General features: G+C 44.7%; 1 protein-coding gene across 1 annotated transcript; it reads left to right on the top strand.

Moving 5' to 3' along the window:
* The first annotated feature begins 10,736 nt into the window (after positions 1-10,736).
* On the top strand, positions 10,737-14,694 carry LOC124671354 (secretory carrier-associated membrane protein 6). The gene is made up of 12 exons (XM_047207733.1): positions 10,737-10,827; positions 10,963-11,064; positions 11,150-11,206; positions 11,294-11,327; positions 11,430-11,552; positions 11,732-11,794; positions 11,881-11,974; positions 12,676-12,721; positions 12,829-12,896; positions 13,451-13,499; positions 13,666-13,731; positions 14,354-14,694. Exons 1-12 carry the CDS (start codon positions 10,768-10,770, stop codon positions 14,384-14,386), a joined length of 795 nt encoding a protein of 264 aa, XP_047063689.1. The 5' UTR covers positions 10,737-10,767; the 3' UTR covers positions 14,387-14,694.
* Positions 14,695-17,113: the final 2,419 nt, after the last annotated feature.

Below are 17,113 nucleotides of genomic sequence, written 5' to 3'. Positions count from 1 at the left end.
GATAGAAGAAGAGGCCAACTACTCATACACAAAACCAAGAATAGCTACAACACACTGCTAGTCCGAAGACTGGCCACCACACACACTACAACAACGATATACAGGGGCCTCAGCCTCAGTGCCTCACCCAAACTGAACAACAAGTCGCGGCACAACCAAAGCCAGGCGAACCAAGCTCCTCTAAACTCTCCTCATCGACGTACCAACCATACTCCTTAAAATTCCAAGTTAGTCATCAAATAGTGAGGACTACTATTCAAACAAAGAAAAGAAAAACGAGATCGTGTTAAACTCTAACTTTACTCTTTTCACATTCATTTGATGTCTTCGGCATAGATACCGCGTAAATCTTGACACATTTTTGTCACCCAATGCAATATTTCATGCATGTGCCTTCACATCTATTATATACTAAAAGCACAATACGAGGGTCTAAAATAGAGACACCACGTTAATCCACATCATCAAAATTATTTTAACGGTTAGATCTATAATTTTAATGGTTCAGATTAAAAGACTTTACGTAACATATACCAACATATATTTTGGACCTACACATGCAGTATGCCAGATTGACACGTATATGTCTCTGTCCGCACAAAATAAAAATAAAAGGAGTCCAGAGACATTACTATACATGCACGTGATTACTTTTATTAGTCTCCAACTCTATTTTTTCATCTACCCTTTCCATATTTCGAGGGTCTAAAATAGAGACATCACGTTAATCCACATCATCAAAATTATTTTAATGATTCGATCTATAATTATAATGGTTAAGATGAAAATATTTTAGGTAACATGTACCAACATATATTTTGGACCTACACAATATGTCAATTTGATACGTACATGTCTCTGTCCGTACGAAATAAAAATAAAAGGAGTCCAGAAGCATTACTATACATGCATGTGATTAGTTTTATTAGTCTCCAACTCTATTTTTTTCATCTAGCACTTCCATGTTTCAAAAATAACGTTAAGTTTAATTGGTTTCCAACTCCAATACATTCATGCACTAGACCAATTTAAATACTCCTTTTCTCCTCAAAACCGTAGTGCATTGATTATATTCACACATATATAATATTATTTGCCTATTAGAGATAAACATATGCCTATGAACTGTTGCAAGGAGAATACATGCAGACTGACCTAAGGTCAATTATTGAACTCGGATAGTGTCTTAATAGAATTTGACAGGCATGAAGCACATATAGTTTTTTACTGCCCATGCAGGAACACAACTATACTTATTAAATAATATGTAAAATAATACTCCATTCGCTCCGAAAGGGATGTAGTATATTTATCTAAATTTTAATGTATCTACACACTATTTGATGTAAAATTAAATTTAGCCAAATCCGTGACATCTTTTTCGGAATGGAGGAGTACACAAATTTCAATTAAAAATACTCAGGAACAAATTTCATATAATATATGGAGTTCTGTGTCAAGTTAATATACCGTGTAATTTCAAAGTACGTTAATAAAAAATATGAACATAAAGGCTGAGATTTCAGCGACCAATAGTATCGGGCCAACTCCATCTTACTAGCAAGCATAACCATGTGTGACCTCAACGACATATTTCGGCACAAGTAAATCTGAGCCAGGTCTAACATGTGTTCATGGTTGGACAATATCCACTCACGGTTCGCAAAATAAGCCAATACGTTCATCCTGCCTCCTAGCACGAGGCGCTGTGAGGGTTTTTTTGTTAGCCAATCCCACATGCTGAGTTGATAGTTGTTGGAATGATATGTGCTTACAGATTAAATACTCCAGCAACATGTTGGCATGGTGATTTGATTGTAGTTGCACATTTTGCTAGCTTGGTACGGAAGCATCCGATCTATCCGGCTGCCCAGGGGCACAACTAGCTACGCGTCCATGCATATAACCACCTCCTACTGCTAGCTAGGCAGCCTTGCCCTTGCGTGTTAGGCCAACCGCCATTTTGCATATTGATCGGTGGGCGGCGACCATGCTGCCGCTCATCACCGTGAATATCCGGTGGCACAACGTGTCCGGTCGACAGCCATTTTGCATACAGATCGAGGACGGCAACCACGCTACCACCCGTCACCACTAATGTCTGACGACATGTCATCTCTCCCCTCTCGCGTATAAATATTTTTTTATCAACGAGGAGAAAAATCTCTATACAAGGTTTTCGTCCAATCATTTCTCATGAAATAAATCATCAAGTATTGTGCGTTGGATATCCTAAACAACCAACACTTCAATTCCCCAGAATAGACACACCGTTCAAACCTTCCGCAACCAGTGGATACACACTTGAACCATTTCCTTGCCAAAGTGTTCAACTATGTTTTCATATGAATATATATGGTATTGATTGTCAAAAAAAACTTGAAGTCAAATACGTCATTTATTTGTTCAGATTTTGTTGGTTGTTTGGTTAATATAAATTGATGAAAGCATAAATTCATCTCTCAACGTCTAATAGAAGTCGAAAGAAACCGCGGAGAACGAATCTTTTTAGATGACCCTATCTTCATTTTTGACAGAAGAATATTATAAGTATGGTAGTAGATTTGAATATTAAGCCCTTAGAAATTCAAATGTTAGAAAAAATAAATCATTACCTACCACAATTATATATGATCACTTACTCACTACAATTAACTAAAATTGCAGAAAAATCATCAAGTATTTTTTTGTCACACTATGCGAGGGCCACCTTGCTAGTTCTGAAAATAACACGTGGAATAACCCACATATGCATGGGTCGACTAGTCAACCGTAGATTCAACGTACGCGCGAGTCTTTCTCTTCTTACCGCTGGCCTGCGAGGTCAGTTTGACTTGGGACACACTGGAATCAAGTCAAGGCCAAGAGTCTCACACCACACACACATTCAAGCATGCGGTATTTTTTGAGGGGTGTGCACTAATATTTCCTTTCTGCTACAATTTACAACTCCTGCCAGTTTAGTGGCTTCTTATAATTTGCCTCTGCCATCTTGCTCTCTAGGTCCCAAAAAAGATTCCAAATTCCAGTGGTTATTATACTGCTAATGGTCACACTAATTACTAGTAGTAGTACTACTCAACTTTGATTGACTTATTGACACTTGCTGTAGTTACTGTCGAAAAGGGAATCAGTTGTCCATCTTTAGTTTATCTGATCTCACGGAGCACCAGAAAGAATTGGTTCTGGAGTTAGTTACGGGGAACTGTCGCTGGATTGGAATTGGCGGCAGCCTGTCACTGCATTAGAAATACTGACCACCTCCTCATTGTTTAAGCCGTGTAGCTTAAACAAACTGGATGGAGTACAGTCTAGAACTCTAGATGGAATACATTTGCCCTGTGTGTCTCATGCTGTGATTAATGTGATCTGTTCTGATTGATGGCTGAAGAATCTCAGCAGCAAAGAGCTGCCATTTCTTTAGTCAGGATGAGATCAAATGAAGATCCAAACAGCTAGCTACAGATGATTAAGTGTTCATGTCTGGCGATTATTTAAGAGCGCCTGCAGGAGTATTGGCTAAGCTACCTTTTGCATTTCAGATGGAATAATCCGGCATTTCAAATCAATTATTCGTGCATGGGATGCCACAAACTATTGTGCACGGATTAAGCACGGATTTGATGGTTGATTAACCAATCTGTTAACATACTTTTACTTGGATGATGAGATGCCAATCCGGCGTGTGAACTCATTATTCACCATAAAGGAAAAGCTTGAAGCTGGCCAATGTCCATTTAGAATATCGTTGGAGCTCTGCCTAACCAATTAACACGCTCCTATATTGCAAGGGAAATTATTTATTTTGAAGTTTCCTTTGCCTGCAACAAGATAAGGGGAACAATCAATTGCAAGAAGGATATACCTAAACACGCGAAGAAGTAGGAGAACTCTGAATAAATATTGATTAGTTAAATTACTAGTGGTAGCGATAGCTAAGTAATGACAAGAATTCTTGCTTTTTCAACAGTTTCTTCCGGAGGGGATGCTGCTCATGCATGCCACTCTTGTCCTTTTTCTAGATTCCCAATGCTAAGCATTGTCATGTAACTTTATGGGCTCGCAAGCTTGGACTAATCCTCTAGATCTTCTCGTGGAACTGTTGAGATAGATTAGTCGGACGTGGTCCTGCTTCCAACTGTGGTAAAGGTGCAGCTAGCCCTAGGGCTTGTCCTGATGCGAGAACTGAGATACACTGCCTTGCCTTTGGCGCTTGTCTTGATGAGATGCAATATCTGATTATTTTATTTAATTTCCCACACTTATTTTTTCTACTTAATTTTTTCTGATAAAGAGATTATATAGTAATATCATGAAGATACCAATTACACCAAACCTCTGCAACAACACAATAACATAATGTTACTACGAATGCACACAACCTTAAAAAATAAGAAGTGGCTATAAAAATCCTGATACAGTGATCTATTCCTTACAAAAAACACCAAGACAATAGCTGGAGTCCAAATTCTCCAAAAGCAACGTCTCCAAGAAAGAAACAGTGCACAAGCTTCATCATCAACCCAATCATTGATCATACGTTTTCACCCTAGAGAAAGTCCATGCTTTCAAAAAAATGCCTTCAACAAGGTCATTGTCAGGCACAACCAATTAATGCCGGACCTGGATTTTTCACCCTGAAAGGTTAGACTTTCAACTTCTCCTGTGTTGTCGCACCCACTTAATTGCATACGCTGCTACGAGTCCCGAATCACCAAGCAAATTCCTCATCGCCGCGACCATTACTAGTCCTCGGATCTTGGCTTTCATGAAATTATCCACCTTTGACTTCACCATGGAACATACAAGACATGTCCCATGATGTCAACAGATCGCAGAGCTTTGCGCCACTCCCTCCTGAAACCAAACGGTTAGAAAAAAGGGTGTGCACGACTGAATTCCACCCTATCCGACAATATCCGGGCATGATGCACTCAATCGACTTCGCCGGCGGAGCCTTCCGAAAGACAACACTCCACCCCGATCAAAGAGAGCAAGCATCAAGCAGATCTTCATATTAAAGTGAGAGGAACCCTAGCATTGTCGCCTTTATTAGGCAGATTGGTAGACACCCTCACCACCGCCCGTCGACCGGCCCCCTCCGACGGAAGAGGAGGAAAGCCAACTCGGACTTCACTCGCACCCGTTGGCTCGCTGGTCCACATCCAGCAAGATGCCCAACACGACGCCAGAACAAGGCTAGCAGCGTGCATCACACCACCTCCCCTGCCTCCGAGCAGCTGACATCCGCGTCAACTAGAGATCTGGGAGGGAGCCTAGAGACCTATGGCTCGCCGCCTCCACCCCAAGCGCGATTCCTAGAGGAAAGCTGCCGCCGCACGACCAGGCGCACCGCCCTAGCCGCCGCACGCAGTTAACCTCCATCGACGTTGTCCCTGGCCGCCACCAAGGAGCCATCACCACGATGTAACCCCTGGCCCTTCAACGCCAGGCCTACAGCCACCGCGGACCTCGTCGGCGGTAGCGGCGACAAAGGAGGACACCGGGGCCTTGTCTTTGGTGGCGCTACGGTTTTGCCCTGGTACCGCCCTAGGGGATTCACATGGGAGAAGTTGATACATGATTTGTTTCGTGCAACACATAACCTAATTCACATAGTGCTATTTGGTCTTTCTAGTATGCTTGGTTTGTGCCATAAACATCTCCCAACTATTACTAGTTTTGGCACGCCCTTGGCCTTTTTGCAAATTCGAGTTGGTTGTTCTGCAAACATTGTTTAAATCATGGAGAAGGGAACCCAATCACAATTTTGGGGATGCGTACTTGGGTCTGACGATTGATATTTTCGCACATCATTGGACTTTTGTGTCTTTTGACTACTCTAGTTCATTGTTCTTTCCAGCAATGTTCAGATATTGGACAAGAGAAACCAACTAAAAATGTGTCACATACGAGCAACTCATAAAGTTCCAACTTACTCGAGGCAAGTTATGATGCAGTCACAAATATCCACCACACACACGCACACAAAGTTACCCACTCATGCACCTATATGAGACTGGAGCCGTGGAGCAGGGCTTAAACCAATGACAAAGTTATCAGCATGCAACTGACATACGAGACACAAACCTGGTGTTTTAATTACCCATCACCATGGTCTATGGTATACACGTACCTCCATTATCCACGCAGTAACTTGGATTTATTGGCTCACAAAATAACTTTTTATTTGAGGAGTCTCTTTCAAAGTAACCTTAAACATGCAATCTAGACACCCCAGCAGACAAATAATTAACATGTTTTAGCTTTCTGATTGGTATGATCTTATGTTGTTTTCAAGAACCCCCAACGTTCTACAAATAAACCTATAACAGAATTCATCAATATATGACATATGAAGAAGCCAAACATGATTGCCCAACATATCTAGAAGAAGCGCAATCGAGAAATTCATAAGAACATCCACTACGTCCAATGTCGTTGTTATTGAAGTCGGTCTTTGTTTCCTAGAGGCCGGGTTGCGGCAGTTATAGCCGCCGTATAGACATCACTTTTAGTTTGTTCCGGCTATTCCTTTTCCTTTTTTCCATATTCTTTTGTACTCTTGGAACCTAATTAATGTATGACTGATTATATATTGATGAATATGCAGAGCAAAAGAAATCAAGCTGCAAAAGTCCATTCCAAAATGTGGGTTTTTGTGTGCAAAAAACCCGCATCGATATTTTTAGCCATCTTTGGTTTAGTTAAAGTTCGCACGCACAAGCTTGTAAAATAGTCTCACATGCATCATTTGTTTCTGTTGAAGTATCTCAGAAACCGTTTTGCTGGGCCTGCCTGCCGGGCCAATGGGCGTAGCATTAACTCCCCAATCCCATATTCTACTCTATTCCCAGTAACCAATGCCCTTTTCAAAGTTCGTTTACAGGATTGAAGGAGCGGCGATGGCATGCAATGCAGTGCACCAACCTCCGTTTTTCACATCATCATCATATGATTTTGGATTTTGTCCAGCTCACGTAACGCCATTAACTCCCTTGCCCAACTCCCACGTTCGGGCCAGGGCCGACGGAGCTTAAAAAAACTCCCGGCGCCATCGCGTCGGCCTTCTAGCTCAGTCACTCGACCTGGCTAACCCTAACCTAGCCGGCCCGTCACCTCTCGTCACTGCTCGATCGATCGGCCAGTCCACTGCCATGCACACATGCGCGCTGACAGAGGCAGGCATGGGCCAAGAGATCGGAATGAGAAGCATCCAGCTGCCATGTGACTCCGAATTTACCATATATATTCTAGAGGCTAGAGCGCAAGGAGGAGTGCGCAGCCTGAAAAAGGAAGGAAGGGAACCCCTCTACCTAGCCGGTATCCATGGCTCAAGCCTGAAGTACTCCTAATATCTATTCTCATCGAGTCATGCATGGTTGCTTTGGGTAACCTATGGGGGGCTCCACTAAAAAATGGGCTCGCATTGGCGGTTCCAAAAGAATGCTGGTAGTTGGCGCGGACCAAAACCCTTTTGGCTGCGCTCAACTTGACCCATAGGGGTCAGCATGAGGGTGCCGACACACGCACCATGTACGAAACATGGAGGCGGGTGTCACACGCCAGCGACCTAGAGACATTGTGTAGTCACCCTGCTTCACCTCTCACCGTAGTTAGCAAGCCGCCGCTTCTCGGCGTTGTCTGGAAGCCACCCATTCTCAGTTTAGCCATCTACCGCCACTGCGATTGGTAGCCTACGGCCATCCTCTCCCACCTTGCCTCTAGAGGTCCGCAACTCTTCAATGCCGCGGCTCGGCTCTCCAACTAGCCGACACACATTATTGTAAACTATGTTTGAATTTGGTTGAATAGTGTTATTTAATTGGTTGAATAGTTTCACTTTTGCTGAATAGTTGTTTGTAACTATGGTTGTATTGTGATACAATATTTGGAAGAAAAATAGCGAAGAGCAAATATAGCTTTATTGGGAGCACCTATTTGGAGGAGACATCACCGTGGGTGGGCAGACGAGGCTGCGTCTATCGGCACCCTAAAAATGGCATATCCGTTGCTGACTTAGATGTAGTTTAGGGGACGCCGGTGGTGATACTCCTGCTTACCATGCAACTGAGACCCAAGAAGTGTAGCCCTTGATCAAAATGTAACTGGTACGTAACGTAGGCTAGCTTAGGCATGTGGACGTGGGCACTTGTGTCTAACTGAACCCTACAGTATGCAATTGGTAATCGATCGACATCCACTCTCTGTACTCTGGATGTGCACCGGCAACAGTCGCCGGAACGCGACGCCGGCCGGCACACATGCACCGGCCGGCCGCCCGGAGTAGTAGCTGCGTCCGCTTTAAATGCCGCGTGTTTAATTAACGCGCACGTAGGCGTAGGCGTGTACGGGGACCTGTGTGTGTGTGCAGACAGTGAGTATCGTGTCGATTTGATTTGATTTGCTGCAGCGGCTAGCGCTTTCCGTGCCGGCCGGCCGGCCAGGGCGAGGGCGGCCTAGATGCACGCACGCGTGCGCGTATCGAGAATTACGGGCGCCAGTGATTACTCATCGCTGAGTTTGACAAGGTTGGTGGCGCATGCCCCCACGCTGAGCATTGGCCTTTGCTGGGCTGAATTTCGTGTTCTCTATTTCAAGGCAATTTCCTTTTTTCGGTTCTCCTTTCTCGGGGTTTAATACATTTTGCGGGATAAGTACCTACATTGTTCCTACTTTGGACATATTTTCCCTAATGTAACGCTCATGCTCCCGCCCCATTTTCCGTTTTAGGTGTCGGCTCGAAGCTCGGATTCAAAGGGTTGCTACGTACTTAGGTTGGAACAAACAACATCGGCATATGATCAACTTTTCATGCGTCCCTGGTCATGACGCAGGATCACAAAATTAATCTAACAATTTTACTCTTATTATGGTGTGTTGATGTCGTCACAATCGACATTAGAGTTGATGCGGCCGACTCTCTGGTCATTGGTTCTTCCATTTCAACTTTGGCGCGAACAATCTTCCTCTGATCAATAACATCCACATGTTAAAGTGTTTAACTACCACCTTAGATTTCGAACTATCTGGGGTTACCAACACATTCACTTTTCAGAATCCAATTGGTTTGGCCAACTTGGAGACGTAACTATCATTTTCTTAATTTTTCACGGAGCCTTGGAGAAACCTTGCAATGCAATGCAAAAAAAAGGTAGAGCAATGTATGGCTACTTAGAAGGGAGTTGAACACAACTTCTTATTTTCACTAGAAATATTTGTTGCTCACGTTAATTTACTTATCATGATGCAAATTGTTTAGTTGACCAACATTTTCCAGTTAGAAATATAGTTTTCCAACTTTATGAAATGTATGTAAAATCATCTAGCTATGTAACCAAGACTAGACTCGTATACATAATTTCATAATACTCCACACTTCACTAGTGTAAGACCTTTTAGCTTTAGTGTAGGTTCACTCATTTTGGTGTTAGATGCGTTTTAGTGTGTAAGTTCACTCATTTTGGTATGTATCTAGTCCACTTTTAAATGTCTAAAAACTTCTTATACTCCAATTCTAGAGGTATTAGTGAATGGCGGGAGTATCTGAATTCTACAGGTATTGGGCAATGACATCAGTAGGCAGTGGCGGATCTATGTTGAAACAAAACTGGGCCATGGCCCCCCAGCTCAGCCCAAAACATTGAAGAGTGGGAAGAAAAATTGGCCCAAAAAATGAAAAAATATATGTTATTCTTTAGGCTGGGTCACCCAACAATTATACTGTAGTTCCGCTACTGTCAGTAGGTAACAGTCAAAGATGTACAAAGAGTGTGTCGATATTAAAATGACGTGTATGCCTACAAACCAATTGGAGTATACACCACATAAAGTTTGGATCCAATGCTAGTTCCACCTCCGGGTCTACAGGAAAACCGCGTTGATTTTGTTGAGTCGACCACTTAGTGCCTCAAAGGAGTATCGCGTGAGTAACTCACTAGCTTTGGATGATTGGATCCCCACCAAGAGGCAGAAAAGCATGTGTCTTCGCACTGACCATACACACCAAACCGATCAACAAGAACACATGGGTCGATCATGCTCTAACACTCCAAACCATAGACACTATCACAACATGTCGTGTGTGTACGTGTCAGTGTGCGGAGCTCCTTAATCTCTCTGTCCACCTCCACTACCACAACACAGCGTGTTTGACTAACGTAAACAACACAAAACACGCTTCTCCCACACTTAATTAAGATGCAAGATCGAGCTTAATTAATTCGGGGAGGCGCGAAGAGGCATGTGGAGCTCGCACATGGTTCGTTCAAAAGATGAAAATTTTAAACTAGGCTGTGGGCTATAGAAGAAGATGAGTAGGTTTAAGCAAGCCTTTGCTTCCGTTGAGAGGCAAGTTCCGTTCGTCCCTAATTTCTGGTCCTCGGAGTGAGCTCCTACGCGTCACCTCGAAAACTTCCCCGGCCCATGGTTGGCCCAATTCACGGGACGAACTCAAAAAGAGTTTGTTATTGGCCCAGTCTCTAGCCAGATCAAGACGGGCCTTCTGATGGGCTACAGCAGTGAAAACGGGCCGTGGGCTGGTGCGCACTGAGACGACGACGCGTGTTGAGGTGGACCGAACCCACTTCCAGTCGCGTCGCCTTCCACCAGCGTCACGTCACCTGCAAAGCCTCCACCACCACCACCAAGGGAAGGCAACTGCTTGGACTGTAAGCGACTCCCAATTTCCCAAACCCCGCCGCTTTCCCCATCTCCTCCACCCCATCCCGGCGCGGCGAGGCCGAGCAACCCGGCGGCGCGCCCGCCATGCATCACGACCCCAACCCCTTCGACGAGGGCGGCGCCGCCGACGACAACCCCTTCTCCGTGAGAACCCCAACCCCCCTCTCCCCTGCCCCCTCCCTCGTTTCGTTCGAAAAACCCTTGCTATCCACGCGCGGTGCAGCGGCTCCGTAGATCTGGGCCACCGCGCGAGGTTTCTGACGGCGCGGTTCGTTGCAGAATGGGGGAGGCCGAGGCGGGAAGCAGCAGCACGGGTTCCGCCCCACCGACTTCGGCAGCGGCGGCGGCGCCACCGTCGACGTGCCCCTCGACAGCATGGGCGTAAGTTTGCTCCGTTCGCTAGTAACCCTCGTTTCGGTACTCCGTTCGTACGAATCTGATGGGTTTTTTTTTGTGCCCGGCGCAGGACTCCAAGGCCAGGGAGCTCTCCTCGTGGGAGTCAGATCTCAAGCGGCGTGAGGCGGTGGGGTTCACGCTCCTCTTTCGCTTTGTGTAGTAGCTATACTAGTTGATTCGATTCTGTCTCACAGGGTTTGTTTTGTGGCTCCAGGATATCAAACGGAGGGAGGAATCGCTGAAGAATGGTGAGCCACTCTTCAGTTTCTGTTTGTCAGTGGTATTCATGTTATATAAGTCGTGTTAGCAGCAGTGTGGTCATTTCTGTTTCCCTTATTTTGTTGGTTCAGCTGGAGTGCCAATGGAGGACAAGAACTGGCCACCATTCTTCCCAATCATCCACCATGACATTGCCAATGAGATACCCGCCAACGTGCAGAAGTTGCAATACCTGGCCTTCGCAAGCTGGCTTGGTACGTACTGGTTGACTGCTGGTGGCGTGTTTTGTTTTGTCAGTACTATAGCACGGTCGTTTGTTTATTTTTAGAGGTAGAATTCGGCAATTGCAGCCTTGTAGGATGTAAACATGTTCATTTCAAAGGAGGATTTCGTATTCATGATGGTGTCTATTTTGCGTTATTTTAACTTGCAGGAATTGTGCTCTGTCTCTCCTGGAACTTCATCGCTGTCATCGTCTGCTGGATCAAGGAGGGAGGTGGGTTTCATGAGTATCTCTATCAATGGCTGTGTGTTCTGTACGTCGGTTCATGCTGATTCAGTTGGAGTATCTTATGCTTGCAGATTCGAAGCTGTTCTTCCTTGCTACAATCTATGCTCTGCTTGGAATTCCTCTTTCTTACTTGATGTGGTATAGACCCCTCTACCGCGCAATGAGGTATGCTATTATGGCGGTACCCTTTTTAACACTTCCACCTATCAATGCAGAAAACACATCCGCGTGTGAATTTGCTACTCCCTCTGTCCCGTTAGGAAGTGGTGCCTTAGTTCCCGTGCCCGAACTTTGACCACTAATTTGATCGACAATATATCTGTTACATGTTATAAAAAATTATACCATTGAAATGTTCATTAAAATATGAACTCAATGGTATAATTTTTGTCACGTAAAATTTATATTTCATTGGTTAAATTTATAGTCAAATGTAAATCTCGAAAAACTTCTGCGCCACCTAAATAGGGACGGAGCTAGTATTTGTTATATTGCCTTCCTCCTATACATTTCAAAAAGAGTGTATTTCTTTTGCCTAAAATTTCTGCGCAGACCTGTGTTAGTTACTACTCACGTACCATTAAGAAAAACACTTTAAAGTACAATTTATTTGAGGGTAGAACCTCTGCATAATTTGCATGGGAAACTTCTTATGTACACAATGGATGATGCATATGATAAGCTACAGTGGTTGCAAAATATTCCAGGGGACCTGCACTAGTTACTAGTTTCTATTGGATGTATCAGTGATCAACTGCTGGGTATATTTCCATGCTTGTTGAAAGGGACCGCAGTTTCAGTTTACTGAAAAGTGGATTCTGATATGTGGAAGCATCTAATATGGCTCTGTTAACTTCTTTAAACAGGACTAACAGTGCATTCAGTTTTGGATGGTTTTTCCTGTGTTACCTGGTAAGATTGTCCTGCAAAGCTTATTATCTTATTCTTTTCATTTGAACTGCTGTAACATTTATGACTTGTCACATGGGCCACATTTTTCTCTTTGCTGTTTGATGCAGATCCACATTGGTTTCTGCATAATTGCTGCCATTGCTCCACCAATCGTATTTCAAGGAAAATCATTAACGTAAGTTATCACGTCTTTTATACAATATGCAATGAGCAGTGCAAGTACCTTGCGGAGTTTCCATTGCACCAGTTTTACTGTTAATAACAAGTGGCCACCACGAACACTGGCAGGGCTGTTTTGTTGAGGCTAACAGGACGTTAAAAACTTTAGTAAAAGTTGATCTCGTACAAACAATATTACTAGCTATGGTTTCTCTGTTTTGTGACTTCCTTTTCTGAGTATTGTCATGGCTGAAATTTTGAATTGCTTGCTTTATACAAGATCTGAAATAAATTGTTTTATTATGCTCTTGTAGCATTATCTAGTGCCAGTGTTCTGGACTGACTGACAGTTGAATATCTCAAGTATCTGATAGAATCCATTATAATTCTACATTTTATGCAACCAGTATGTATGTAGCTGACTAGTATCTAGTATTGACTATCGAGCAAATGTCTGTTGATTTTTTGTATCTTAAGACCTATACTTTAATCTCTTCATAAGTAACCACTATTGGAAGTACGAAATGTTCTGTCCAATTATAATGCTAAGCTTTCTCCTTTTCTCTTCAGGGGCATATTGGCTGCGATTGACACTTTCTCTGAGCATCTAATAATTGGGGTGAGAATAATGTTCACTAGTACCTTGTCCCCTTTACACCTCCTTCCTGTGAGAAAGCTGTGCCTGTTTTGTCTGCAATCTCTCGAACGTGTCAAGCACTTTGAAGTAACTTCATTTCCAAGTTTCAATTTATTGAGCCTTAAGTATTGAGTATTTGCTCTTGCAGATCTTTTACTTCGTGGGGTTTGCATTATTTTGCTTGGAGACGCTGTTGAGCATTGGAGTTCTTCAGGTCAGAAATAATTCTCAATTAACATCCTTCGACCTTATGTCAGTTGCCATTTTTACGTGTCTTATGAATTTTGTTAGTATGACTGGTTGTATCTTAAGGCATGAAATGCAAGTCGGTGTTACCATATATTTGACATCTGTATGGATTATATTTTTAAATTTACAGGAACCAAATGTAATTTTTTCTTATATATTGCATAGCTATATCTTTTAAATTAATCTACAACTCTTATAGTTTTAGATCCTGTAAACTTCACCAAGATACAATTGTAGTTTTAGCTGCGTCTCTGATTGTTCGGAAATAATTGCCACAAATTTGGCATGGAAATATTATTATACATAATACATGTTCAGTTTTGTTGAACTTGCCAAACAAATGATGTTACTACCTCTTTTTTTGGTCATCATTCTGCATGACCATGCAAAACAATGATTCACCAATGGCTCAATTGGTAAGTAATAAGTGAAGCTAAAATCAATGCATTTATTTCATAAGAAGCAATTCAATTGTGGACACCTGCTTTTTTACTTTTCATCTAGGTTATCATGATACTCGATGTGATGCATTTTTCAAGAATCTAGTACTAATATCATTTGCTATTCTTTGTTATTCATGGACACAGAAAGTATACATGTACTTCAGAGGGCGTAAGTGAAGCTAGTCATGTAAGAACTTTTTGAGAATTCTACAAGTAGTACCTGCAGCAATTCTACAAAGAGTTGCAGAAGAACGCTTTTGAGCTTGAATGGAGTATGGAAGGTAGCACTGCTATATAGGGTGTTCTGTGAGATGGGGTATTCTGATTCTTTATATGAGGCGCTCAGTGTGTCAATGGTAGTTTAGTTGCCGTTTGGCATGTCAGTTACAGTAGTAGTAGTCAGTACTATTCTCAAAACGAAAATGAGCAGCTGTTCAGAAATCATATTTGTTCTCTTGAGAATGAAATGGCGGCAGATTATATCCTTCCACTATTGTGCTTGAACGACTTAGATGTATGCTGAATTGTCCAGTTATAGCGAGTCACTATGTGCCCGTGTTGGTTTCTGATGTTACGTTGAGCTGAAATATTTCCTGTTGAAAATCGTTGCTCTGGTTTCTTTTTAGTTGTAGTTCGCTCACCAGTATTACCTATATTTTGGGTAGTTCTAGTTCATACCGACAAAGGGGGAGAAACGATAGTCTGCACGGTTGAGAAGTTTAAACAGGTGAAAAAACAATGGTCGACAAGAAAGTCTTATGTGAGACATTGAATAGTAAGCTGCTGCTCTTCATGAATCCCAGCATTCCCTAGGAAGGGAATCCCAACATTCCCTGGGATGGGAATTGTAGGCTCACCGGTTCTCTTTTGTCACGTTCATTTAGGGGGGTACCTTGTCACCCGGATCCTCATCTTTCGGTGAAAGAACCGGTTGATCGTATGCCCTATGTGACGAGAAGGGAAAATGTTATACAAAATGATGTACGAAGAGAATGCATACATTGTCTCGGCGGATTTACACAAGTAACTTGACTCACCTACACCTGGGCAAAACTCGGGCCGGGCCGGGTTTCGGGCCAAGCCCGAACCTAAAATGTCAAGCCCGAACCCGGCCCGGCCCGACCGTCGGGCCTGTAATTTAAGCCCGAACCCGGCCCGAACGAGTAAAAAGCCTGGCCCGGCCCGAGAAGCCCGGCCCGACCAGGCTAAAATGAGAAAAAATGAAGGCCCGAGCCCGGCCCGACGTTTGGGCTCAGATTTCAGGCCCGAGCCCGGCCCGAAGTGCAAGCCCAACCCAGCCCGGCCCGGGATTTTCGGGCCGGGTCGGGCCGGGCCGTCCGGGCCGGGCTGCCCATGCCCAGATGTAGACTCACCTGAACGATCACGCGGTGAAGTTCTGCCCTTCGGCTTAGCATAGGGAACCTCTTAGCTACTCACTTGAGATAGGTAGGCCCATCCCCACACTTCACGAGATACCCCTGGTTTGAAAGCCCACTGCATAAGGGTTTTTTGACAAGATAGTCAAATTGCCGCATTAGAGCATCTCCAGTCGCGTCCCCCAAAGTAATTTGGAGCGCTGGACCAAACAGCCGCATCCCCTAAAGTCCAATTTTGTCCGGCGCGTCCCGATACGGTGTCCGGCGCCCCGAGGCCGTCCCTGTCCCACAGAGGACGCTCCGGGCACGCCGGACACAACGAAAAGCGAGGCGGGGAGTGGCGGGCTCCCACATGTCGGCGACGTGTTGCATAAACCGTTGATTCGCGCCTTTTTTTTCTCGTCGCTCCTTCCTTCCCGCGCCTCCCACCCCTCCGCCGCCGCTGGATTTACCGGTCGTTTGAGCGTCGATCTCTTCTGAGAGTCGGCGCCGTCGCCGCGGCTGGCGCTCCCGCCGGTCGTTCCGCCGCCGCCGCTTGGCCATCGCGTCCCAGAACGCGGCGTCGAATCCGCCCCATCTTCGCGCACACAAGGTGCTCGACGACTTTCCAGGTAGGCGCGATTGGCCGCTGTTCGTTGCGTCGTCTGCCTCGGTGCAATTTTAACCATCGATTTTGCTTTTAGACATGGATAGCGATGATGAGATGGTTGCCCTGCTGCTGGAGGACGAGCAAGCCTTCGACGACGACCTCCGGGAGCATTTGCTGATCATCGCGTCCCTCCAGGACATGCTTGACGCCGAGGCGGAGAAGAGGAAGAGGCCGCGACGCGGAGGATCAAGGCCGGGGAGAAGGAAGTCCAAGCCCTGACAGAGGATGGAGGGGCATGCCATTCTGCACAACGACTACTTCGCCGACGATGCAACACATGCCGACAATTTTCGGCGCCGGTACAGGTTGAGCAAGGGCTTGTTCATGAATATCCTCCACGGCGTTCGAGAGTTCGACCCCTACTTCAAGCTCAAGCTCGACGCTGTAGGCGTTGTCGGGTTCTCGTCGATTCAGAAGTGCACCGCCGCCATGAGGATGCTTGCATACGGAGCACCTGCCGATACACAGGACGACTACCTTCGCATGAGTGAGTCTACGCCATTGAGTGCATGTACAAGTTTTGCCGAGCTGTGGTGGGAAAGTTTGGCAAATACTACTTGAGAGGGCCAACTCGAGGAAGAGACTCGCAAGGATCATGGCACAAAATGCTGCCGTGAGGATTTCCTGAAATGCTTGGAAGCATCGATTGCATGCACTGAGCATGGAAGAACTGCCCGTTTGGTTGGCAAGGTATATACAAAGGGCGTCATGGATATTGCAGTGTGGTGCTTGAAGCTGTGGAAGATTATGACCTGTGGATTGGGCATTCTTTTTTTGGTATGGCGGGATCACACAATGACATCAACGTGTTGCAACAGTCTCCGGTGTTCAGCAGACTAGTGGAAGGGCATGCTCCACCATGCAACTATGAGATCAATG

This window comes from Lolium rigidum, chromosome 7 (genome assembly GCF_022539505.1).
Source record: "Lolium rigidum isolate FL_2022 chromosome 7, APGP_CSIRO_Lrig_0.1, whole genome shotgun sequence".
NCBI lineage: Eukaryota > Viridiplantae > Streptophyta > Magnoliopsida > Poales > Poaceae > Lolium > Lolium rigidum.
This window is presented reverse-complemented; position numbering and strand designations above follow the sequence as displayed.